Genomic DNA, 25,698 nt, shown 5'->3' on the forward strand with positions numbered 1-25,698 from the left:
TGTAAATTGCCCTTTTTAAAAAAAGTAATTTTATTGAGATATATTCACATACCATGCAATCTATCTAAAATGAACATTCAGTGGCCTTTGTTATAATCAGAGTTGTGCATTCATCACTGCAATTAATTTTAGAGCATTTTCATTACTCCAAAAAGAAAACCACTTTCTCCTTAGCAGTCACTTCTCAATCTCTCTATCCTTCCCCTGCCATTCTTTATTCAATCACCAAGAAGATGACCGAGAAAGGGTAGGATCTCCTCAGAGCCTACTTCTGCTATAACTTTTTCTCAGTCTAAGTCCTCTCTTTTTGAATAGTGCCCAATCATTTCAAAGGCAGAAAAAGAGCTGTCTCTCTGCACCTCTTCTCTACCCTGGATCCCCCCTTGCCCACCTACCGGGATGGCAGCCCGGGGGTCCAGGCCATTCTCCACCACTGAGAGCATTTCCACTCTCACAGCAGCTCTCGCAGATATTCACATGACACCTACAAGACAGATGAGGCCAGATGAGCAAGCTCCATACTTAACTTGAGCCAGAGTCCCACCCAAAAGGCAGCAGAAGGTCGGCTGATCTTACCAAAACTGCAACTTAAAGACCTTTTGGATACTAAAGTAAAACCTGGAGAGTGGATTATAAAGAAGGACAAAGTCAGAGAGCTCAGACCTCAGGAGGCAAGAAGTCCTATGATGCATGGGTGGATGTGCCCCAAGGAGTGGGTGGTAAAGGCCCTTTACTCTACATCAAGTGCTGGCATAAAAAGCCAGAACCCTGTGGGAATAGGGAATGGGAGGGAAATGAAAGGCCTATTTAGATGAGCTGAGGGTGCAGGGGAGATGCTGCAGCTAACTATCCACAGGCACCAGGGAGCAGGGGCTCAGAATTCACATTTCAGGCCCTGGTTCTGCAACAGGCCCTGTGACTCTTGCCCCAGTCCTGTGTGACTACAGTCAAATGACTCTTGCAACTGAAATAGCTTCCAAAGGGGAGGACTCTGCTCTTACATTTCTGCCTTCCCTTCAGGTTACGAGGGTTTGCCTTGCACAGCACAGGAAGATGCATCTAAACAGGAGCAACAAAGGTTCTAACCTCCACTTTGCCACTAACCGGGTGGGTGTGCTGGGGCAGGGTATCAGACTGCCGGACAGAGACTGTGAATGTGTGCAAAGCTCCTCACACAGGGCGCTCAATAAACGAGCCTATGATCCTAGTGGAAGTGGCCACCCACATACCAAATATACAAGCGCTACACAGTTAAATCTTTTCTTTTTTTCTCTACTGTTGAAGCCCTCACTTTCTCTTGCAGGTGCAAGTACTATCCTGAAAAGGAGGCAAAGTCAGGGCCCACTGTAGGACTATGGGGGAACCAGATCCCAGGTTCAAGATAAAGCCAGCTCTACCAGAGCAGCCTCATGACAGCTGGCTTCCTTGCCAGGGAAGGCTGGTTGGTAGGGCCTCCACCTGAGTCTGAGGGGGTACTAGCTGGCCTGGTCCCACCCTAGCAACTTGAACACTCACATTTAAACAAGCTCCAGTGAACACACTCTGAGCATCAAGGAAACACCAAAAAAAGGTTATTTGCAGCCCCTGATCTAAAAAATTCATGGCCCTACAGAAGTTAATAAAACCAAAGAATGACAAATAAATTGTTTCCTTTACATGTTTTGCCTCACTTAGTCATTAACCTCATTAGGAGTGATAAGGAAATGGAAGCTGAGAGAGATCAAGGAACTTCCCAAGATCCCACAGCTGATAAATGGCCTGCCTCTGCCCCCACCCCCAGGAGATGCCAACTCCAGCTCAAGGGAAAAGGTGCAATCATTTCAGTGAATGGGGAAAGCTTTCTGGAAGCGCGAAGTATAAGCCAGGTTCAGGTGGGCAGGGAGGAGAGCTCCTCAGCTGGGAGTCCAGGTGCAGGGGAACATCAAGGCTGGTCTGGCAGGAAAGGTTTGTAAGAAAGCAGGAGGCTATGAGGTCTGTAAGGGACAGAAGCAGGGTGGCCCTAGAACTGGATGATGCTCTGATTCAATCCCTGGCCTATGGGATGGGTAGATGGTAAACAGGACCCTGTGTCAGGACCTCCCTAAGTGAGACAGAGGGAGGCAGGATCTGCAGAGGAATGCCGCTGCAGGCCAGCTCTGGCAGGACATGACAGACGTCTAGGAAGAGCATTTGCCTTGGACGCAGCCCCTGCCTGACTGCTTCACCAGTCACCATATTCTTTGTTCCCACCTACCTGGGGATCAGCTCACACCTGGACCTAGAGGGCAAAAAAAGGAATGTGCACATCAGTTAAACAAATGGCACAGACCTATTCCAGAGTCACCCCTGCCAATGTGTCTGACCCTGGAGCTTAGGTTCTTTTAAGCTGCCCAAGTGCAGTCAGGGAAACTGCCCTATAGGCAAAGTGCAGGTTCTCGGGTCACAAGACCCTGAGACTCAACACCCTCAGCAATTTCAGTGGCCTAAAGCCTCTCGCCCTCAGGCCTGCCCTTCCGGATGGAGTCCTCAAGCTCCCTTAACTGCCCTGCCCTAGCCAGTCAGGCCAGGTCCCCAAGACATGGATCTCAAAAATCTGAACAACAGCCTGTCCCATTAAGGCCTCATTAACTAATTAATTGAGAATAATGTGGTATGAATGGAGAGGGGGTGTTAGTAAGCAGGTGCTCTGGTCAAGACATCCTCTCCTAAACCAAAGTACACTGAAGATAAGAGAGGTCAGAGGAGGGCCACACAAGTAACCGACTCCTAAAACAAAGTGTCAGAAAAGCCACATAATAACAACAGCTCAGAGGAATCTAGAAGAAAGCAGTTACTTGACAATTTGCAAAAGAGGACCAAGACCTTGGGATTCAGGTTCCAATTTAGGGCATCCTTTTGTTTGTAAGAAGCCAAGGTACTCTGCCTAGTCATATCTGTTCCACAATGCCTTAGGGAGGCAGAAACCAACTCAGAGGCAGGAATCCAACAATCTAGACACAAGAAATCACTGGTGGAATGAGATGCAGCTATGGGCCTTGACTGCTGGTCAGCACGCCATCATCCACCTAAGCCACCCAGGACCCAAATCAAACAGATTATGTGACAGGGTTCAATTTCTGTCCTCAAAACTGTCTTTGGGCAGCAGACTTGGCCCAGTGGTTAGGGCGTCCGTCTACCATATGGGAGGTCCGCGGTTCAAACCCGGGCCTCCTTGACCCGTGTGGAGCTGGCCCACACACAGTGCTAGAGTGCTCTGCCACGCAGGGGTGTCCTCCACGTAGGGGAGCCCCGCGCTCAAGGAGTGTGCCCCATAAGGAGAGCGGCCCAGCGTGAAAGAAAGTGCAGCCTGCCCAGAAGTTGCGCCACACACACGGAGAGCTGACACAAGATGACGCAGCAAAAAGAAACACAGATTCCTGTGCCGCTGACAACAGCAGAAGTGGAGAAAGATGACGCAGCAAATAGACATAGAGAACAGACAACCGTGGTGGGGGGGGGAGAGAGAAATAAATAAATAAATAAATCTTTTTTTAAAAAATCCTCTCTTTGTTGACAAGAACCAAACCAAAGAGGGGTGTGGCTTCAAAGAGACCTATGCTGAAGTGAGTTAAGGGGAGAAATTAGGCAACACTACCAAATAACTCTCAAAAAGTCTACCAGGGGAAAGGTGACTTCTGCCCTTTAGAAAAACTCCAAATCATGTGATACAGAGGCTAAGTCTACCTCTACCCCTAAGTATTGATTCACCCTGGAAAGCTCTGTACCATTCAGATATACACAAGCTTTTCTAATCTCATACTTTGATCTCATTTAATTCTTACAACTGTAAGATGATTAGCTGAGAAAACTAAGGCTCATTAGAAGCAGGCCTCAGATAAGGGACAGACTTCTCTGGTTTCCTCATTCCCAAGTTCTGTGCCATTCCACCACGTCAAACAGTTTCAGGTCTTTGGCTCAAAGAGTTTCAGGCAAACTAATTACTTAAGAGAGTTTTAAGGATACTCAAAAGTTTCATTTTTATCTGCAAGCAAGTAAACCCTAAAACCAACTTGCCAATCAGATCTATAGCCCCAACCAGCTGAGCCCAGGTCCTTTCCACTGGACCCAAGTTTCAGAGCTATCATTTCTTAATTGTTCCAATACATAGTTAGGAAGGAATTATCCTTGTTGTTTTTCTTCATTATACTGTCTTGCCTTCCATATATATTCAATTTTACTTCCTCTGAAACCAAGGAAGAAAAAAAAGAGCAGAATGGCTTAGATGAAACTTACATTAAAAGAAGAAATGGACAGTTGGCTTCAACGCTTTCAAATGAGTTTTCAAAACATTCAACCCATCAGTAAACAGCAACTTCTTCTCTTGTCTTTAGGGACTCCTCAGCCATTCCCAACAGCCTTCCCTCTACTGGCTGAATCAAATTGTGTACCCGGCTGTTCAGAACAGCCTGATGTTTAAGCCATTGAGCTCCAGTACTAATTGATGAGTCATGTTTTTCAGCTGGAAAAGACTGACAGTTACCAGTATGGGAAAAAAATGACAAAGTGATCTTCTGATTCAGAAAGGCAGGTGATCTTCCAGTCATGTGAGTGTTGAATGAGTAAACAGTACCTTTCTTCCACCTGAAGGAAGTTGGATTTCTGGACAAGTATCCTGTGAGAGGTGGGGAAGACTTAGTCTTTGGAGCAATTAAATACCACCTGGAGGGTTAGAAACTTCTAGAAGTTTGTGAGTGTCAGACCAAGGGCTAGTAGGCAAGGGCAGAAATGTGAAGTTGGTGAGCACTCAGTACCTTTCTTTCCTTTCTCCTTTCTTTCATCTAATAACACCCATCTCCCCAATATTCCTGTCCTATATCCCATAGGAGTCTATCTAGGACAAAATTCTGAATGAACACGAACTGACACTTTGCCTGTCTCATTCGCCATTACATTTCCAGTGCCTAGAACAGTGCCTGCCATACAGTTGTGGTGGTGGTGGGGGAAACAACAACACACACAAACACAAGAACCACTTGAATGAAATGATGAGCAAAATAAAAATAAGGCACAAGGCAAGTATTACTGTCTCCATTTCACAGACTGGAAAGTTAAGGTATACAACTTGTAAGTGGTGGGGTCAGTATGGAGAGCTTTCCATTACACAAACTACTTACGAGGCTGAAAACCATTCAGGTATATTTCACTATAATGAAGGGCTAGTGAAGGGAAACAGCATTCAGTGCTTAAAGGAATTAGAAAATAACGATGAAATGGCAAGCAAAGGCAAGGTGTCCCCTGTGGGGCCCTTTAAGTTGCTGTATAAGGACAGCCAACCCTTCTCAAGTGAGATGACCAGAACTCAGAGGGAATGTGCACCAAAAAGACCTAGGAGACTGACTGTAAATTCTGGGCTGGGGCCTGGGTGACTCAAGAAAGTCTCTTTGCCTCAGCTACTGAGATAATTCAACTCCCTGCATTCAGAGGTAACCCAAAACAGCCAAAATTCAATGAGACAGCACCTGCAAAAGGAGGAAGTGATTCAATGGCCTCTGTACCCACTGAGGCCTCAGGATCCCCAGGACCCACTCACCAATGCACCAATACCTTTCACAACATGAAACATCATCTCTGGCACCCATCCTGTACCCTTTGTTCAGTGTTGGGACTGAGCAGCAAACAGCCCTGGTAGGGAGGAGCACTGGAAGAGGGTCCTTTGCAAGTGCCAGGACAATGCACATGGATATGGTTCTGTCATCATGACCAACCCCACACAGTGGAACTCCCCGAGGTTCTCCAGGGCCAAAACACCAGCCAAAATGACGTGATGGCTTCCACTGCCCCAGGCCAAGTGAGTTGTGTGAATGACCACCTGTCATCTCCCAAGTATGTGCATGATGCCTCCGTTTCAGCAGACATGACAAGTAATTTAATATGAATGCCAGAACACAATTCCTGGGTACAGGTACAGGGGATCAGACACCAAAGGAAAACCCCAACCCCCGAGAAAGGGAGGGAAGGAACTCTATTTCTCAACACTTATTTACCAACTAAGGCTCTGCACACCCCCAATCAGGTCGTTCAGTAGCCAGCTTCCTGGCTCTGAGCAAGCACCTGGATTCAGATGCTGAGGAGCAACCGGTGGGGTGGGCAGGGGGCTCTGCACTAAAGACTCAAGTTAAGCAAGGGCTGGGTCAAGAGAAGAATGAGTACGAAAAGTTGGGGTGTGACAGCAGAGGTAAAAGAACACAGAAACCTTACATTTGAGAAGAATGGGTGAAGGTTGGTAGGAACTGGGAAGTAAGCGGTGGGGGCAGTTAAGCCTAGACTTAGGGACAGGGTGTCCACAGGATGATAGGAACTGGAAAGATGACTGGAGTTTCAAGATGCAGGAAATACATGGTGGGCTAGGAAGTCAGGGGCTGAGTTTGTGAGAAGATATATATATGACCCAGGATAAGTTTGGGATCAGAGCTACCAAGAAGAAACGGATGAGCTCAACAAGGCACCTACTTTGGTGGAAGGTCTTAAATGAGAGTGGGCCCGAGGTGGGGTGTTTGGGATGAGCAGAACTCGGGGGAGGTGAGAGACTGGGATAAAAAGGCTTCCAAATCTAGGCGCTTGCTCAGAGCCAGGCAGTTAGCTACTACCTGAGGTAAGGGCTGGGGTGAGGTCAGGGGAGAAGATGGAAGAGACGACCCAGCGGTGGTCCTGCAGGTGGAAGGCTGGGGGCGGACTGCGGGGGAGTGGGCCGAAGGAGGGACTGGGTGAAGTTGGGACTGGGAAGGGGTGCGCGTTCTGAGGCCAGTCTCAAGGCAGCCAAGGGTGTGGGATCACAGAGAGGGCAGGATGCGCACCGCCCGTCTGCATCTCGGCCCCGCCGCCCCTCCGCTGCCCTCCTCCCCCCTGACCCCTGACTCACCAAGGGGGGCGGGCAGGGGGGCAGGGGCCACTCGCGGCGGCGGCAGCCCCTCAGCCTCTGGCCGGAAGCTGCGGCCTCTCGGCCACTGACAACAGGACGCAGCCCTGCGGCGCCTGACGCCATCACGCTGGCTTTGCGCTCCGGGCCCGCCCTCGGCACGCGGAGCCAATCGCGAGGTCCGGAGGAGCCGCGGGGCGGGGCCAGCCGCGGGCCGGCCCCTCGAGCCGACCGTTGGTCTCGGGTACTGGGAATCCAACCGCAGAGCCTGGCGCCGAGAGGGGCTGGCTGCTCTGTGAGGCGCATCGTGTTCACACCGGTCTGCCTGGGACTAGATCCTGGCTTCTAGGTTCTCTACCTCGCTCGGCCCCAGCACCATCTGCTGAACTATGGAGCGTGTCTTCGCCTCCCCGAGCCGAAGTTTGCCCCCTTCTACAACGAGAGCAAGAATGCCTGCTCTACTTTTGCCTTCCCCGAGGGCATCAGTGCAGCCCCGCAGGCAGAGCCCAGGCCCAATTGGGACCGCGAGCCTCGTAGATTGCAGGAAAACAAACATGTTTGACCACACCAGTACCAGGGGCACTCCGTGAGGTCCGCCAGAGCGCTCAACTGTAATCGGCCCCAAATCCACGCGCGCCATGTAAGCCCAAGGTCCACTTACTCTCGTCTAGCCGAGTAGTCGTTCTTTTGCTTATCTTGGTAAAATATGACATTTCTCATTCAGGGCAAGGGGCATCAGCAGGCCCCGTGCTTGTGGGCAACTTACACGTCTAGCTGGGCCGAAGTATTGGGTGGGTCGGGCCCGGGGAGGTACAGCCACAGGAAGGTCCCGAGGACATACAGGAGGTGGCTGGGGAACAGCTCAGTTCCTGGAAGCGCGCTCTGCTGACCTCAGCCCCCGCTTCTTGTGCTTCATCAGCCTCCCCCCGGGGGTTGATTATGAGGACCACGAACCATGTTTTTCTTAAATGTTGCAAAGAGAGTCTTAATTAAGGATATGTTCTAGCAAAGAGAGCATAAAGCAAGAAAGAAGAGAAGGGAGTCAGGAAATAAAGGCCCCAACCCAGGAAGAAGTGAGGGGAAATCTCAGGAGGATAGCTGTGTGACAGACCTGTGTGGCCCAGAAGTGGGGGAAAGGAGGGGCAAGGAACTGCTGTGGACCCCCAGGTTTCATTACCGTTCCTTTCATTTCATTTAGTACTCTTACCTTTTACACAAAAGGGCAAATACTGTATGATTGCGTTACTTTGAATCAAATATGTTGTGTAACATGTTTCATGATTTTAAAAAAATGTATATGTATCCAATACATTTAATGGAGAAGTATATGTTTTTGTAAGACAACATAAGTATATGTTTTTATTCAACTGTGTTTTTCTTTTTTCTTTTCAATTATTAAATGTACAAAATAAAGGTAAAAAAAATTTTAAACCATGTATATAATTAGAAAAAATTTTTTAATCCATTTTCAGAAGAGAGCTTGGGAAGAAATAGATGGAAAACCCAGCGTCTTACACCAGAACCCAGGAGAATACCAGCTATTACAGTGTAGAGAGGCTTGCATTCATACTGGTTTGATGATTTCCCTCAGATACCAGGTAGGGATATATCTGGGGTTCAAACAGGAAATGTTATAGCTCAACTACTCAAAAGAGCTATTAAAGGCAGGGAGCCCAGACTCGACTGGGAGGGCAAAACTTAGCCAGAATTATAATAACTGTAGCTAGTTTTTTGTGTTCTTACTACTGGCCAGTAGTAAGTAATCCTTGCATCCATTGATACTATCCCCAATTTACAGATGAGGAACTGAGGCTCAGAGTTTTTGGACCTTGCCTGAGGTCATACATCCTGGGCTCTGAGCTTGGGGTAGGGACCACAAAGCATTGTGACTAACTTATCTTCTCTGGACCTTGATATAATTCAAGTTAGAAATTTCTGCCTTCAGTGGTATCCAAAGGGGCTTGTGAAAAGTACTGACACATGTAGGGGTTCCCTGGGCTCCATACTGTTTTAGGGAAGGTCCACAGAACAGGTGGTATGGGTTAGAACTGGCTCCAAAGCCCACTTGCTCAGCTACCAGACTGTGCTGCCTTTCCAACCAATATCAAAAAGACCTGAGAAATCCAAAGAAAAAGAAAAGAACCAAAAAGAAAAAAAAAGACCTCGGTGGGAAGTGGATGTTGCTCAAGTAGTTGGGTACCCATCTACCATGTGGAAGGTCCTGGGTTCAGTCCCAGTGCCTCCTAAAGACAAACTAGAAGCCGCACCTGCCACAAGGAGCTAGATGCTGAGCCTGCAGCAATGAGCAGATACCTAAATGAGCAGATGCCACAAGCCAGCAGACACCACAGCCCATGAGGAGTGAATGAGGCTCAGGCCGTTGGGCACTCACCTCCCGTGTAGGAGGTCCTGGGTTTGGTTCCCAGTGCCCCCTGGAGTTGGCAAGCAAAAAATGAGCAGACAGATAAGAACCACTTGGGGAGGAGGGGGGTATAAATTTAAAAACAAACAAACAAAAAAGACCTAGGTTAGAATTCTGCTTCTATAGCTCATTAGTTGGGTGGCTTTGGGTCCCCAAGAACCTTAGCTTAAGCCTGTTTCCTTATTTGTACACTGGGGCTAATAACTGGTGTTTACTAAGGAATATAAGGGGTACTCACAGCAGCCTACCTGGCAAACAGTAGGGTTTCCATCTTCCATAAATAGATTGAAGGACATCTCCTGTCTCAGCAGGCACCCCCGTGGAAAACAGCCTGGATTTTCTAGACTCAATAGTGCCAGTAATGACCAGAAACTCCATCTCTTTGCCAGGTAACTGGATTTCCTCTGGACAAGTGTACTTGAACAAGTTACCTTAGCCCCACTCTGCCTCCCAGCCTTGGTTTCCTTGTGTTTAAATTGGAGAAAATAAGATCTACCTCACAGGTAATTTATTAATTTATTTATGTAATATTTAAATGAAATAACATGCACTCAATACGCAGTAGCTATTAGTGACAGGACATTATTTGCTCTGCAAACAGTCTCTGATGCACACAAGCACTTGGGCGCTCCCTGCAGTAACTGGCCCTCCAAGGAAGCTGACATCACAGGTTGGAAATCACTGGTCCATGAGTTGCCTTTCCAACAGAAAAACTTGTACTCTCCTGCCCCCTTTTGGTCTTCCTGCTTTAACTGGCTTGGATTTAGGATGCAGCCAAGCAGACTCTCCAACCCCTACCTACTACATGAATTCTCAGACTTGCTCAGGAGGTAGGGCTCTTGGAAGGTGTGGTCCATTTTACAGATCACTTATTTCCCTAGGAATAATCTTACCAGCAGGAATTATGGCTGCTGGTTGTTTTGTTTTGTTTTTTTTCCCATGCAAAATGAAATAAAAATCACCTGCACATATTTCTCAAGAAAAAATAAGCTGTCAACCTGTGCCTGAGAGCTGGTTGAGTTTTTCTTTTATTAATTCACTTTGTTGCCCATGAACTAATAATAGCACAGAAATGGCAGTAGAAGCTCAAAAGCTTAAGCTGTGGGGGAAAAAATAAAATGTGAAATCATAATATCTATTAATTTGCTTTGTTTTAGGCAAGTTATAAAGAGATATCCTGGGAACATTGCCCTAGCATACAATAACCCTATATGAGGATTCCTAATTTCTGATTCAGTTTTTAAAATTTAGTTTTTTGAATACTTTATACAAACACATGAGATAAAATTCAAAAGGTATAAAAGTGTTTATGGTGTTGCATCCCCCCAATTCTTTTCCCTGAGGCCTTTACCATTACCAGTTTCTTGTGTGTCCTTCCAGAGGTATTCTGTACCAGAGTTGTCCAATAGGACTTTCTGTATTGATGGAAATAGTCTATGTCTGCACTGTCCAATATGGTAGCCATTAGCCACATATATTGAGCACTTGAAATGTGGCTGGTGCAATTTAGGAGCTTGCTTTAAATTTTTTATTAATTTGTATTAATTTAAATAACCACATGTAATTTGAGACTACTGTATTGGACTGTGCAATTCTATTGGTATAACACATAGCACATGCCATACTGCATCTCGCTTTGTTCAAGTAACAATATTTATATATCTTGGAGATAAATTGTTCTATTTTGTCTCCTTTAAAAAAAAAACCTGCTGGGAGCAGACATGGCTAAAGCAGTTGAGCACCTGCCTCCCACATGGGAGGTCCAGGGTTTGGTTCCCCATGCCTCCTACAGAAAACAAACAAACAACAGACAAAAAAAAAAGGAAGCAAATGAGGGAGCCCGTGTGGCTCTGTGGTTTCGTGTCAGCCTCCCACATACAAGACCCTGGGTTCAGTCCCTGGTCCCAGTACCTCAAAAACTGCTACAAAATATCCCCTTGCAATCCAGTAAGGCAGTCTCTTAACCAACCTGGAGAACCCAGAGCCATCACTTTTAACAACAACCTTGCCAATCAACCACATCATAACCAAGATGCTTTGCACTAACTCTAGTCCCCCCCCCCCTCTATTTTTATCAGCTTGACTTTGAGTAGTCACTTTTGGGGAATGGGGGAAACTATTTATCATGAGTCACTGCCCTAAAATATACTCTCCACCCACATGCCCCTGTGCCTGGAATTCAGTGCTGACATTCTTTAGAGTTAATCATGACTCTCTGTATGTGGTTCTTTAAAGGGCTATGTCTCCAAGGAAAGGCAGATATTTAGGTAGAACATCTGGGGCTGACTTTGCTTTTGCCCTGATGAGAGAGGCCAAGGGGGCTTTGTGGAGCAGTGGGGGCCTGATGATGAATCGCACTGTTGTTAAAATTTCCCTTGAGTTCAGTGGATCCATAACTAGGTCTGTACCTCCCTGTTAGGGCCATTTCAGGTGATGGGACTCTTTCCAGTTCTAAATGGCCTCTAGAGAAAAAAATGTCACCAAAGCGTTTTGGTGTTTCACTCTGTATAAGCCCTTCCTTCTGGGGTCTCTTTGGTGTCAGACAGATCTGTGTACAGGTCCCAGCTCCAAATGGCATAGTCCTTTGCTTCTTAAGGGATGAAGATGTAGCACCCTTGGGAGGTCAGTCTATATTTTATAAGGAAGCATATGGGGAGAATGTAGGAATGGCCACAATTCACTCAGTAATATTTCTTGGACCTGGTACTAGGCATTCTGGGGAGTCGGGCTGTGTGGAGAGGAAGGAGATGTGATTCTTGACAGCCTAACAGAGAACTGTGGTTGAGTCTTCAAATTGACAGACATTACCTTCTTGCTGTGCTTTGTTTATAGGTAACCACTAGAAGGGTGGAACTGGGCCCTGGGCACAATCACATACTGGCATGGATAAAATTTTGGTCCCAATTCTTCACTCTTCTCTGTATCTACACTCTTGCCACGTCACATTGTGGTAGAGCATACTTTCCAATCTCCTGGCTCTGACCTTGGCCATGTGACTTGCTTTGGCTCATAGAATGGGGCAGAAACAAAAGTGTGCCAGTTTTGAGCCTAAGCTTTAAGAGGCTGTATACGTTTCTGTTAGGCCTTTTATGCTTCTGCCTTCACCATGAGTAGAACTGCTCCTGGGGAGCTGCTGTCTCTTCATTTGGGCCCCAGAATGAATACATATGGAACAGAGCTGCCCCAGATGGACTGTGGAACTACTCCAAGACTCAGAGCCAACCCAGCCAGCACAGCATTAAAGCAGAGGCACACCAGCCAACCTGGAGACCTATTTTAACTGGCCACTACATTTGGGAACGGATTGTTACACAGTATTATTGCGGTAATAACTAACCAATACATATACTGTTCTTTTATTATATTAGGTTATAGGTTTAGTTGCTGCAATAGAGACCCAAAAGAAGTGTGGCTTAAATAAGAGAGAAATCTATCCATAGTTCACGTAACATTCCAGTTAGGAAGTTCACAGCTAGTTTGGTGGTTCATGTGTTAAAGACCTAGACTCCTTCTTTCCCGCTGCTCCACCATCCTGTCCTCATCCATGTGAAGCCTTTATATCGATCACAGGTTTAAATCTTAATCTCCTTCAGTTCCGCAAACCAGAATACTCCACAGTGTGTGCCAGACTCTCTTTCCAACGTGACCCTCTAACACATAAACCCTCAACTTCACTCTTCCCGCTTCTGGCCTTAGGATTTTTTCCTCTTTTTGAATGTGTGCCCCACCCGACCCTCCAGGTCTCAGCCCCAGCACCTCACCCCTTCCAGGACCTCTGCAGCCAGGACTGATGGAGGAGTGAAGGTCCTGTCCGCCGTGGGGGTGGGGAGGGGACAGCACTCCAGCGTTCCCTGTGCTGGGACATCACTGGACCCCAGTTCTGTCGTCCTCACCCTGCACGGCCCTCCCTCTCCTGCAGTCACCTCTCTGCTGACCTCCAGCCCTGAAGAAGGACCTCTGCTTCCCCCGCTCCCTGCCCTCCTCACCTTACTTCAGTAGTTCTCCAAATTTAGTGAGCATAAAAGGCTGTTTGAATGGGCCTCTGTCTGGAGATTCAGGTGAGGTGGGCATGTGGGTTTAGAGGGGAGGTTTTTAGGAATCTGTAAATATAAATTCCAGGGATTTTTTTTTTTTAAGTCCTGGGACCCAGGGATTAAACCCATGACCTTGTATGTGGGAAGCTAGTGCTCGATCACTGAGCCATATCGGCTTTCTTGAGTTGGTTTTCTCATTTGTTTTGTTTGTTGGTCCTTTCTGTTTTTGTTTTTTTCAGGAGGCACTGGGAACTGAACCCAGGACCTCCCCTATGGGAGGCGAGCGCTCAACTGCTTGAGCCGTATTCACTCCCTCCTAGTGAGGTTTGATGTAGAGGTCCATAGACCATATTTGGAGAAATTGTGTTTTCCCAGTCACATTTTCTCTGGCAGTCCTTTGGAATGGAGGCTACTTTTTCACTGATGTTGCATTGCTTGCTGCCTGATTAGCCTCCTCCAGTGTGAACAACCCAGAGACAAAGCTAAGGGTCAACTCCAGGTGCTTCTCCAGCACCTCCGGGGATGAGCGCACATCATCAGCATCCCGTACCTCATCTGCTATCCAGCTAGAATGACTTTCTAGGCCTCTGGCTTAGCCAGGCCATCACCAGATTACTCCATGTAGGCCTCCCTCATTTGTAAAGGCTGGGCCGCCCATAAGCCTACCGAAAACAGAGGTCGGGCCCCAGGACACCTCCAAGTACAGGAGGCTTCATCACCATGCCTGTGTGTGGAATATGCTGGACAATGTTGGTTGGCTTTTGACACCAGTTCCAACCCCTTTTCTATAGGTGCTGGATGTCTGGGAATCATTTCAGACTTCCTTGCCTGCAGGGTTCTGCCAATAAAATGTACTTGTGTGAGATTTAGAAAGTGGAAGGGAGGTAGAAGTCATCCATTCCTCTGTGGTGGCAGTAGACATGCAGGCTCTGGGGGCAGCTGGACTCCACATCCTGCAGAAAACAGCAACCTTGGGACCATGGGGCTTCATTGACCACAGCAGTGGTTTCCTGATGCTTCATGACTTCTGTGACCTGGATAGCAACTGTGGTAAAGTAACCATCCCTCCCCACTGCCAGCTTTCACCACTTCTAACCCCTCCAATGATAAGCACCTAATTGCCATATAAAATCCTCTTTTGCTTGAAATATCTGAAGTAGTTTCTATTTTCCTGTCTGTGGCAGTTCTAAAATGTGTCCATGGGGGAGCAGATGTAGCTCAAGTGATTGAGCACCTGCTTCCCATTGTATGAGATCCTGGGTTCAATCCCTGGTACCTCCTAAAAAGTAAAAAATAGGAAATAAAATGTGTCCACAAATTCTTTAAGTCTCCCTTCCTCAAAAGTTGGAGCCTAAGCCTCCTCCTTCGTGTAGGCTGGATTTATGCACTTACTTTTGGCTTCCTTTACATGGCAGAAGTGGTGCCATATGACATCTGAGGCCAGGCCATAAAGGAGAACTGCTGCCTGGTGCTCTCTCCCATTCGCTCAGGCTGGAGGAAGTCAGCCATCAGGCATGTGGAGATTCAAGTAGCCTGTAAAAAAGCTGATGTGGGGAGGAACTGAGGCCTCCTTCCCACAACGGGCACCAGTTTGCCAGCATGTGAGTGATGACCACCCTGGAAGCTAGCCTTCAGATGGCCAGAGTCCCAGATGTCATTTTCCCACCACCCCCCCTCCTCCGGCTGAGATCTTGAATGCAACCTCATGAGAGCCTTACAGCCCGAACTGCCCACGGAAATTGTGAGGAGTAAGTGTTTCTTCTGGGGGGTAATCTGTTACGCACCACTGGATAACCAACACATTGTCTGATATAGCAGTTGAGTCAGACAGCTTGAGACCTTCTGATCCAGTATGTTTTTTAATGATGCCCTTGTGACACGGGGACTTTGGCCCTGGACTCTAAATCTTCCCCTCTACTTCAGTACTTTCCATGCCAACACCTTACCATGCTGCATAGATTTTCCTGGGCATAAATTTCCTTTACCTCCTGTCATGTAAAGGGCACACAGAACCACATGCATCACTAGCACCAAATGGTACAAATATAAAGGTGGTTTTTGCTTTTTTTTTTTAGAAGGGAGGAACAACTTACAAGCAGAGTAATAATGGAGCACTCTATTCTCCAAACACTCATTTTCCTACAGAGTGGGGGTTTAAGCCAGGCCTAGCTGGACCATGTACACCATGGCTAGAGTTCCTGTAGAGAGTAGATAGAGATCTACCCCAGGGCATTACATGTTTGTAGGGGTTGTGAGGCAGAGAACATCTCTGCTGCTAGATATGGAAGCCCCGTGATTCAATGGCCTCGTTGGAAAGGCGGACTCAGGAGCTCAGTGGCTGGCATCTGCTTATTCTTCCACCGAGCTGGCTGGCACCTGCTGAGGTACCTCTCTGCTAAGCTACTAAAAGAGGAAAGGAAACATGTCTCTAAGGTCACCTGGATTTGTCTCTCCTCCTAGATGACCAGCACTTCACTGACTCCTGTTCCCAGGTTATACTCGGACCTTGTCATCACCTGGAATCTATCATAAAAATCTGAAATCCAATCTTCTCTGAAAACAAGCTCTTGTTCTTCCAGTTCTTGTTCACATATATCCACTGAACACATTTTTTTCCGTTGTAAAAAGATTTTCTACATCCATTTGCTCTCACTTGCTACTTAGTCTGGACTCCCAAATTGATCTCCTGGTGTCTCTACTTCTAGGCCTCTAAAACTCAAGCTTGGTCATGCCTCTCTTCTGCTTGAAACGTCAGTAAGTAGTTCATCACTTGCTGGGTCAAGGTTCCTTAGGGATCTGGTTCCCTGCTCAGGTGTGCAGCTTCCCATACTGCCTCTCGCTCCTTGTGCTTCCTGCTCCAGGCCACACCAGCCTGTACACAGTTCAAGAACACCTCAAGGTCTCATGTCTCCCTGCCTTTTGACTCTTGTCTAGAATGTTTTTTCCTTTGTATGCCTATGAAATATCTGTTTTTCTTCCAGTTCTCTTCCTTCAAGTCATCCCTTAGACCTACTTCTTTCTAGACAACCAAGAGAGCTGAACCACTTCTTGTGTCCCTGATCCAAGGAGAGGCAGCTCTTTCACAAGCTGGTCAGACAAATTCTGGGCTCAGGAAAAACCTCTGCCCAATCTTGGACAAACTGAGTAAAAGAGAATCTCACTCTTGGGAATTTTAGTTAAGAATTAGGATAGGGGAAGCTGATATGGCTCAAAGGACAGAGCGTCCGCCTACCATATAGGAGGTTCAGGGTTCGATACCCAGGGCCTTCTGACCCGTGTGATGAGCTGGCCCACATGGAGTGCTGCTATGAGCAAGGAGCGTTGCCCTGCACAGGGGTGCCCCCCGTGCAAGGAGTGGCCCCAGTGCAAGGAGTGCAGCCCCACGCAGGAATGCAGACTGCCCAGGAGTGGTGCCGCCCACACAGAGAGCTGATGCAGCAAGATGACGCAACAATGAAGAGAAGAGACGCAAAGACAATATGAGACAGCGAACTAGGGAGTTGAGGTGGAGCAAGAGAATGATCACCTCTCTCCCACTCCGGAAGATTCCAGGATGGGTTCCCAGAGTTGCATAATGAGAATACAATACACACAGAAGAACTCACAGCGAATGGACACAGAGAGCACACAGTGGGGGTGGGACAGAAATAAGAAAAATAAAAATAAAAGGATTATGATAGGTAAGCATTTGAGACTAATAAGAAATATACACATTTGAGGTGGTGTTACATATTAAAAATATTATGTAAGTCTCATTTTATGCATAAAATTTGACATAAAGTAAATCCACTCAAAAATATCCTGGAGCTACCTGGATTCCCCGTCTAGACTTTTGGGAACCAGCACAAGGATTTCTATTCTTGGTTTCTCATCAGCTCCCTGTCTTTATGTCCAACTTCTTGTTTAAATATAGGGTTTGGGTACCATGGGGGTTTTTCTGTTCCTGGGGACCTAACAGTGTTAAAGTGCTTAGTACTGTACCTGGTCCACAGTGGTTGATCAGTAAATAGTAGCCGCCATCACCACCACCGTCGTTGTGATTGACTCTGATGGCAACCATGGCTTTTCCTTCTCTACTTCCCTATACCCTACATCAAGGCAGTGTAATGGTTAAGAGGCTTTGAAGTCTAATAGCTAGGAGGTAAAACCTTAACTCATCAGTTTGGGATGTATGACCTTGGGCAAATTACTTCTATTCTTTGGGCCTCTTTTTTCTTATCTGTCAAATGAGGATGGCAAAATATGCCTCCATGGAATTTCCGGCTCAGTGAGATAAGACTGCAAAATGTTGAATCCATCAAGTAAACAAATAGTAAATGGCGGAAGTAGCTGCTGCTGTTTCTTCTTATTATTATTTAGTCTAGTGCTTTAAACACAGTAATATTTGTTGGGTCACCAAAGTCACTACAGAGAAAAACACTTGTTTTTCATCCTCAGTAGCGAACTTTGGGTGACTTGGGCCGGCATCAAGAGAGCAGCTTCAGATGTGGCCCAGCATCAGCAAACGTGTAAAGCAGATGAGGCACTAAAGGGGAGCTCGTTTTGCTTGGAACCCCAACCCGCAGAAAAAAAAAAATGCTGGGCTCTCTCCCAGCTGCTCCGCTCTTCTGGGGGACTCTGGGCTGTCGTTCCTTGGTTGGCATCATTCCTCACCTCAGGTTACTGTAAGTTCAATAGGTCGATTATCAAATCTTGCTTATTTGGAATCTCTTTTAGTCACTGTGCTTAACATTCCTAAATGTGATCTACTAATGACTTTTCACTTTAAGGAAAAAGCCAAGCCCTCCTTGCACTCTTATCTCACCCCACCTGGAGGGGCAGAAGGGATGCAGGAGCTCTTGCGCCTAATGCAGGTTTTACTTGCATCATCACTTGAAATCATGCGGTGGGCGCGGAAGGAAGCGGGTAGGTCGGGGCTTGGTGCTAGAGGGCATTGAGTAGCACACACTTGATGGGGGGGAGGGGGTGATAAGGAGGGAAGGGGGCGTGGGGGCAGAGGGGAGGCTAGGTCCTCTCCAAAATGTTTTCCCAAAATAACACCCTTCAGGCCGGAGGAGAGCAATCTTGGGCCATTACTGTTCACATTTTTCCTTTACCCTTATTCCTTATCCCTCCAACAACTCCTTGCTAGCTATACCCAAGGGTTGGGAGAGTTTAATAAGAAAAAGAAAAAAGGCAGTGTGAGTTTTCCAATAGCTTGTAAGGATGGAGGACCTCCTACACCAACACAGGACACCCATTTCCCCCCTGAGTTTGAAGCTTGGGAAGAAGTCAGGACTTGGCCTCACAGTGGAGGTAGACTCAATGACCCAAATATTCTGGCAACCTCAAGACTTTAGGAGAGGGGCCAGAAGGTGGATGCTCCTCTGGCCCATCCACAACAAACAGTCAGCGACTGGTAGCTGGGGGACCAGGGCTACTCCTGCAATGAGGAGAGAGCACCAGAATAAATTGTTTTTTGACTTAATAGTGTATACTCCTAGAGACTGATAAAGTTTTAGTTTCCCAAGGACTAACTATACTATGGAAATGGGGGAGAGAAGCCCCTGTTCCTCCTCCTTTGCCCACATTGCTGGTTGGAGGAGTAATGGCTACGGTGAGGAATTCTAGCTCCAGCCCTGCTTTTCTTGTCTATGGCCCTTGATAAACACCTCGTTATTTTGTTGTAGAATTTAAGAGAAGTTCAATTATTTGAGTATAGAGAGGCCAGGACTCAGGAATGATTTTGAGAAGGAAAAATGGTTTATTGATGGCCGGCTGGACTCGGGAATAACAGAAATTCCCAGCCCCGAACAAGATTTTCAAATGTTTTTTTATACAGAGAGGAAAGGCTAAATGGTTCCTTTGTTTCAGTTCTCAATAGGCTTCAATTAGCATATATCTCTTCCACATCTTAGGTAAGCTTTTAGCATGGACTGCAGATATTCTAGATAAGCTTTTAGCATATTTACTTTTTGCATTTCCCTTAAATACTTAAAGTTTATAGCCCTTGCATTGTTAAACATTTCCTGGGACTGGAGCCGCTGCTACTGTCCCTAAGGGCAGGACTGCAGCCTCTTACTGTTCCACACCCACAAGTCAATCAACTTAGTTATCTCTGAAGAGACAAAGAGCCTTCCACCCATAGCCCACATTATTCCCCCCTTTTTGCCAAAGTTTAACTTGTTAAGCTTTGGCATAATTATTGTTGGAGCTATGAGGTGGATGGCTATTTGTTGTTTTGATTGATTATTTATTAGTCTTTAGTACAGCATCTAGGACTGTTTTTAGAAGTTTAGAACTTTTCATTTTGGACAGCAGAATCTTGGGCAGGGGCCTTCTGCAGTTATTCTGCTGCTACTGGCACACACGTGGATTTTCAGTTAGGTTTCAGATCCATCTATTACTTTTATTTTACTTTTAAAGAGTTTACACCTTTAATTTAAAAGGGGTGCTGAAGGGAGATGATTTTTTTTCTGTAACTGCTTCCTGCTGGCCATGGGCTGTAGTCATTGCCTAATAAGGTGTAAAACTCTTTAATTTATTCTAACTGGGGGAAGATGGATCTGGCATTCTGTACGAAGTTGGATGAAGTTTTCATATGGTTAATAAGATGTTCACTCTGAAAGAAACAAACTTAATTAAAAATTTGGAATACCTGTTTTTAAAAGAGGACACATTGGATTACAGAGGTAGATAAGGTTAGGTGCCTATAAAGATGGCATTCCTTAAAAGCTGGTGGGAACAGTATATATATTCTTTTTTAAGTTATTCATCTTTAGAGAGAAATTGCAACAGACATTTAGCTTTGTTTGAAGACACATTCTAAGCTGTTTAATGATTGACACTTATTTGCTCTGTTAGATGCTCCTGGTGAATTGGCACTCCTTGGGCAACTGGCTTCACTCAGGATTAGAACACTAATTTGGAAATACTCTTAGTTTTCACCTGTGGGAGTAATCAGAATTACAGAATAAAGGTTTTTACACCTTGGTTTTTATTGTACAATTTCTAGCAATTTTGACTTGTTCAATAGGTGACTTACCATTAGCAAGCAAGCCTCACTTTTGCTATACAGCAGAGTACAGCAGAATATAGAAGTTGACTGAGACTGGCTGAGACTGCTACCTTATTCTATAGACATGTTATTAACTGTTTAGAAAATGATTTTACCAGGAATTTAACATGTTTAATATACTTCTGCACTTGATCCAAAATAGAAAAGATAACATTACAATTATTAGGCATATATTTAGTACAGGATAAAAATACAGCACTTAATATTAACTAATGTATTACTTAATGCATAAGGATTCAGAGTTGCAATTATTAGTTTTGAGTTTCAGGTTTGTAATACTTTACATGTTATCTCTCCATGAGAGCAGGCCATAATGCCAATTGTGTTTAAGTTTTACTTACAGTAGCCTGGTATCATGGCTCCACTTAGCATGTTCTTTAACGCTGTGAGCAAGTTGCAGCATCCTTTATCTTAGAGAGATTTTCTAGTATTCTACTAGCCTGGTGCATAGTGCTCTCTGGCACTATGGAATAGTGCCAGTTTGGAGGCGATATCCATTGTACACTTGGCTGTACTGAGTCATTATTGGCTGTAGGAGCTTGAAACTGCAATATAGTTTCCATCGACTTCAGGAGCAGAACTAGAGACTGATATAGCACATATTTTTAATTGAGGGGTCAGTGACTAGCCTAGCTAATAACTCACATGGAGAGGCCACCTGCAATGTATACAAGGCCTGGTTCGAATGCACAAGAGTTTGATAATGTTAACGTTTATTCTTTGTTTATATATATATTTTAAACAATTTAATGCAACACATCATATATTAAATGACTGTTTACTTATACAATTTTATTATGAAGATAACAGTAGGTACTTTACTTTAGTAATAGAGGAAAAATATTATTTTTCATTGTTAAAATGAAAACAGAAGACTTCCAATATAATAAAGATAACTTTTTATTACTATTTACTTAAATGTGTACTTTGCAGTGGCCTTCAGACAGGTTTATTATCATGAAGTTATTTCTGCTACTAATAACCAATCTAAGTTTTAGTTAACAATGACTTTTTTAGAACTAGAACTATTTAAACATTTTTAGTTGGAGGATGTTTTACAAACTCTTTATAATTGACTATAACCACATTGACTAGCCACTTCATGTTTAAATAAACTTACTAAATTACAATTACCAATGAAAGAAATTTACTCTTTATTTAAGAGAGCATATCTACAATCTTTTACCTTTAGCCTAATTTCACTCATTAAAGATTTTATACATAATGTTAATTTAGTTTATAAATTAACTATTGGAGATTACACTCAAGTTAAATAAAATTGAAACTATAATAGTTTATGCAAGGAATGTTCTCTTTTTCCTTTACAGGAAGCTAAAAACTTTTTTTCTTAAAGTTATGAAAATTATTAATTTAAAAGCATACTGACTACCAGGTTTTAAAACACATGCATACTGACTACCAGGTTTTAAAACACATTACACAATTACTTAATTTTTTAAAAATCATAACCTAGGAAAGATCTTTCCATAGTATTTATGGACTTTCCTTTACTTACTGAAATTTGTTAATAGAGCCACTAATTACTTTTATTTTGTTGGAAAGAAATTTTCTGGAAGAAAATAAGGCTCACCAGATTGTGGAGAAGAAAATAATTTATTCTTAATCTTGCAAGAAGGGGTGCAGAGCCAGATATGGCTGGTGCTACGAACAAAGAAAAATGACACAATTTATACCCCTAAGCCTAGCATGCAAGCTCTTCCTGTTTTTCTATAGATTGGATACTTTAGAAGTTACAGCTTATCTGAGATATAACTTTTCCACACAAAAGTTTGATTTAATTGCTTCCTCTATCACATTCTAACAATTTTAGTTTTTACCTGCTCCTCCCTTTGTTAAATAAGGAATAGAATTTAGTGCTGAAATGGCACCGACTTAGTTAGCTCCTTCTTGGGCATCCTTCTATTGCCCATAGGACTGGCCTAAACTGGTCTCCACTGCTGTTCAATTTAGGGGTGGGAGACTGAGGCAGCAGGCCGCCAGGTTACATTAACATTTTTCTTATGTGAAAATTAACCTAATCTTTGTTTTTGTTTTTGTTTTTTTTTTTTGCATTTTATGGCTGACAAAGGTTTAAACTAGGAAATTACTAGGCAAACTGATTCTTAATTCCCTAGCTTAGTAGATAGGTTTAATCTGCTACACCTAGTCTTGCCTTTAAAGCTCTTGCAAAGGAGGCCCTTTCCCAATTGTTTCTATAATCAGATTTCTATGACTTTTTCATCCTGCTTAGTTCAATTTGGGCTTTAAGAATATTTATAAATATAACTGCATATTTAATTTTTAACAATTTGAATAGACTTCTTTTAAGAATTTTTATTTGTTAATTTGATATTATCCTGATGTATGAAGACATACATTGAGCATTTTTTTAAAATGGGCAGACACAAAGAGTTAGACACAAACACAACTCATTGATATTACTTATAATTTGTATTATTTTATATACTGTTTAGCTTAATTAATTAGGGGTTCAGAAATACATATTACTTATATAACTGCATATTTAACTTCAACAATTTGAGCAAATAGGCAGACATGAAATAGTTTGACACAACAACATGACTTTAGTTACTTTAAACTTTTCAAAGACTTTTGAAACGCTTCTCAATTTGCACTATGACCATGCAGTTTACTACAAGAATTTTTTTTCTTACTTAATGGATTGTAATAACCAAAATGTTCTCAATGCTTTAGCACTATTTTGTTTTAGAACTTTATATTTTACTTTGAATTTAGCAGAATTTTGGATAAGCAACAAGATTAATTTTATATATATTTACTGAGGCTATTTGAAGCCTCAGGGAGACAGACTGCTTTCTCTCATGAATTGCCACTCTTAGGAACACTGACTGTCAAGGCAGGAGACTTTTCCCTCTCTACCCCCCTTTTTGGTTTTGGAGATAATAAAACTCCAGTGGTCATTTAACCTTATTCTATCAGGCAGCAATTTATTTAGTTTACACTTGAATTCATGAGAGAAAGGGTTACTAATACCAGGAGAGGAGACAGTGATGTTCCAGTTCTTCTCTGGCCTATAGGGGCAGAAGCTATTATGAAATAACCATAGGCAAAGGCAAGGGGTGAGGTTAGACTTGAAGTAACCATAAACTAAGGAAAGGTAAAGTTTAGAGTTTACACTTAATAATTTCAAGCTAAATTCACCTAGCTATAATTTCAGTTATTACCTTTCCACTGTTTTATAACATAAATGCATTTATAAATGATTTTAACTTAGTTACAGTTTTTATTAATTTTTTTAAAAAACTTAATTTTGTAACACCTTTAAACACCTTTTATTCGACTTATAACATATTATATGAACTTAACTATTACTTTAGTTTTTCTTTTAAGGTAAAAGAATAAATCTCTTGTAGTTAGTTTGAAATAAAAAGCTATTTTTTAGGATTTGATCTCTAGAATATAATGTTCTTTAAAAGAGAAGACCCCTTCTTTTTCAAACACTGAGGAAATGATGAGGTTAAAACACAAGAAGTTATTTTGATAAAACAGATTTTCTTTGTATACTGATTTTACTTAATTTTAATCATAAAATTTTCTTTCCACAAACCTTCTACACTTTCAATATTCATTCAGGTTTTGTTCCACACTTTACTCTTTCTAATAATCAATCATTTTATCTTAGGACAAAATCATATTCTGTTTCCTTAACAATAAAAACACACTCCATATATCCCACATACTAAGTTACCAGGCAAACTTCTTACAACATATAATTGCCATTAATACTAAACAAGCTTGTTAAAATAATGAACTTTTTTTCACTTTAAATACTTAGTAGCATGTAATACCAGAAACAGTTTTTTTTTTTGGAAGCAAGTTGGCAGGGGAGATTGGCTGCCAAATAAGTTTGTTATAAAATTGCCTTTTATTATTATTATCAATTCAGTTTTGTTAAATAATGACTTTCTGCAATTAGCCACTTAAATACCTTAATTTAAACAATGCTTTGTAAAACTTTTATAATTATTTATACCCTTAAGACAAATTTTACTTTCACAGAACACATTCTCTTACTTAAGGTTACTACAATACTTTCTAAGAACTTGAGCAGAATGCAAACGTATTTTGGCTTTGACACCCTAAGGAGGGAACTTTACTGCATTTATTCTGATTCTGCTTTTCACCCCCTTCACTTCTCCCCCTTCCAGGCAGTCGGGTGCACAACAAACAGGAATGCGGCTTATGAATAGAAGGGTGGACTCACTGGAAAGGGGCACGCTGCTCCCTGCTTTCCAGCTTTCAGCCAAAATGGGCAGACAGAACCTACTCAAATTTGGCAACTCTCCCAGGAACTCAGCCGCCCTGACTGGGACATTTCCCACAAACTTGGGTGCTTGGCGCGGACACAGATGGCCTCCAAGCCCCCGCAAAGGGCCAGACCAGACACAAGACAGCAGAGCATGCACAAACATCTAGACTCCGCAAACATCCAGACTCCTCAGCTTTTGCCCCAGAATCATTTCACTCCCTTGCCAATGGCAAGGGAGGGCTCCAGCTCAGCTGTAATTCCACTTTACATAAGGACACAACTTCAACACTAGCATTGAGCTGACACAGACAGAAGCACAAAAGTCACTAATTTGACCCACAAGTTATATATTTATTTTTACTATGGCTGCCCCCACAGCCATCACAAACCTCAGAACACTTAACATTTGGTATAAAGCGAATTCATTCACAAATTAGCACCATAACAAAAGATTTCAGCTAGACTTTTCCACTGTTTAAACTTTAGACCCAGACCAAGCTCCACCAGAAAAGCTGATCCATTTTCCTGTAACCATGTTTTGTTTCCCTTAATCTAGACCAATTTCTAGGACATTAGGACTTGAACCTATAAATAGCCCTTCCTATTAAAATCGAGACTCCACTCCTTTAGTGGATATAAGACCAGTACCAGATTCTAACATGCAGTTAGACAAACCCAAAACACCAGGGCTTTTCCCTGGTTTTTCTCCTTTTCCCAAGCCTAGAGAGAACGGCTTCCCCCCAGCCTTCTGGGGCTACTAGGGTTCTCTCGGGAGGTGATCAGCCTCCCCTTCCTAGCAATTAAAGCTAGGGCCTTCCAGACTGTGCTCACCCGGGGAGTCTTACCTTCTTCCAAGTTCAGAGTTCTTTTTCGTTCCCAGAATCTTTCTCTTCAGACCTTCCATTGCCCTCGATTTTTGTCGGGAAGATTCTGGTGGAGCCCACATCTTTTCTGGATTAAATTTAATCCAGGGGTGCCCAGATTTGGGGTTCACCCGAGTCCTCCCGGCTTCCTCGGGGA

General features: G+C 43.9%; 1 protein-coding gene and 1 long non-coding RNA gene across 18 annotated transcripts in view; one reads left to right on the forward strand and one right to left on the reverse strand.

The window, feature by feature from the left end:
- Positions 1 to 7,010, reverse strand: part of LOC111760255 (pleckstrin homology domain-containing family M member 1-like) — a 70,024-nt gene extending 63,014 nt beyond the window's left edge. For 14 of the 16 annotated variants that reach the window (XR_011646909.1, XR_011646908.1, XR_009182487.1 and 11 more), the window contains exons 1-2: positions 6,878 to 7,010; positions 396 to 484 (exon numbers count right to left, since the gene is read on the reverse strand). Coding sequence is in view for 13 of the 16 variants with exons in the window: in XM_058284393.1 (XP_058140376.1) it covers positions 396 to 443 (48 nt within the window). In the remaining 3 variants the exon portion in view is untranslated. Of the gene's footprint in view, positions 1 to 395; positions 485 to 2,233; positions 2,258 to 4,251; positions 4,670 to 6,877 lie in introns of those variants that run through there. The other 2 variants (XM_058284383.1, XM_058284384.2) reach the window with 2 other exon arrangements.
- The window catches only part of LOC105744676 (uncharacterized), a 146,799-nt gene that overhangs the window by 76,602 nt on the left and 44,499 nt on the right, over positions 1 to 25,698 (forward strand). The window contains exons 1-3 of one of the 2 annotated variants that reach the window (XR_009182495.1): positions 7,153 to 7,514; positions 8,347 to 8,472; positions 9,686 to 9,799. The exons of the other annotated variant lie outside the window; for it this stretch is intronic. This is a non-coding gene — a long non-coding RNA (uncharacterized lncRNA). Of the gene's footprint in view, positions 1 to 7,152; positions 7,515 to 8,346; positions 8,473 to 9,685; positions 9,800 to 25,698 lie in introns of those variants that run through there. 2 annotated transcript variants of the gene reach the window in all.

Source organism: Dasypus novemcinctus, chromosome 21 (genome assembly GCF_030445035.2).
Source record: "Dasypus novemcinctus isolate mDasNov1 chromosome 21, mDasNov1.1.hap2, whole genome shotgun sequence".
Taxonomy (NCBI): Eukaryota; Metazoa; Chordata; class Mammalia; order Cingulata; family Dasypodidae; genus Dasypus; species Dasypus novemcinctus.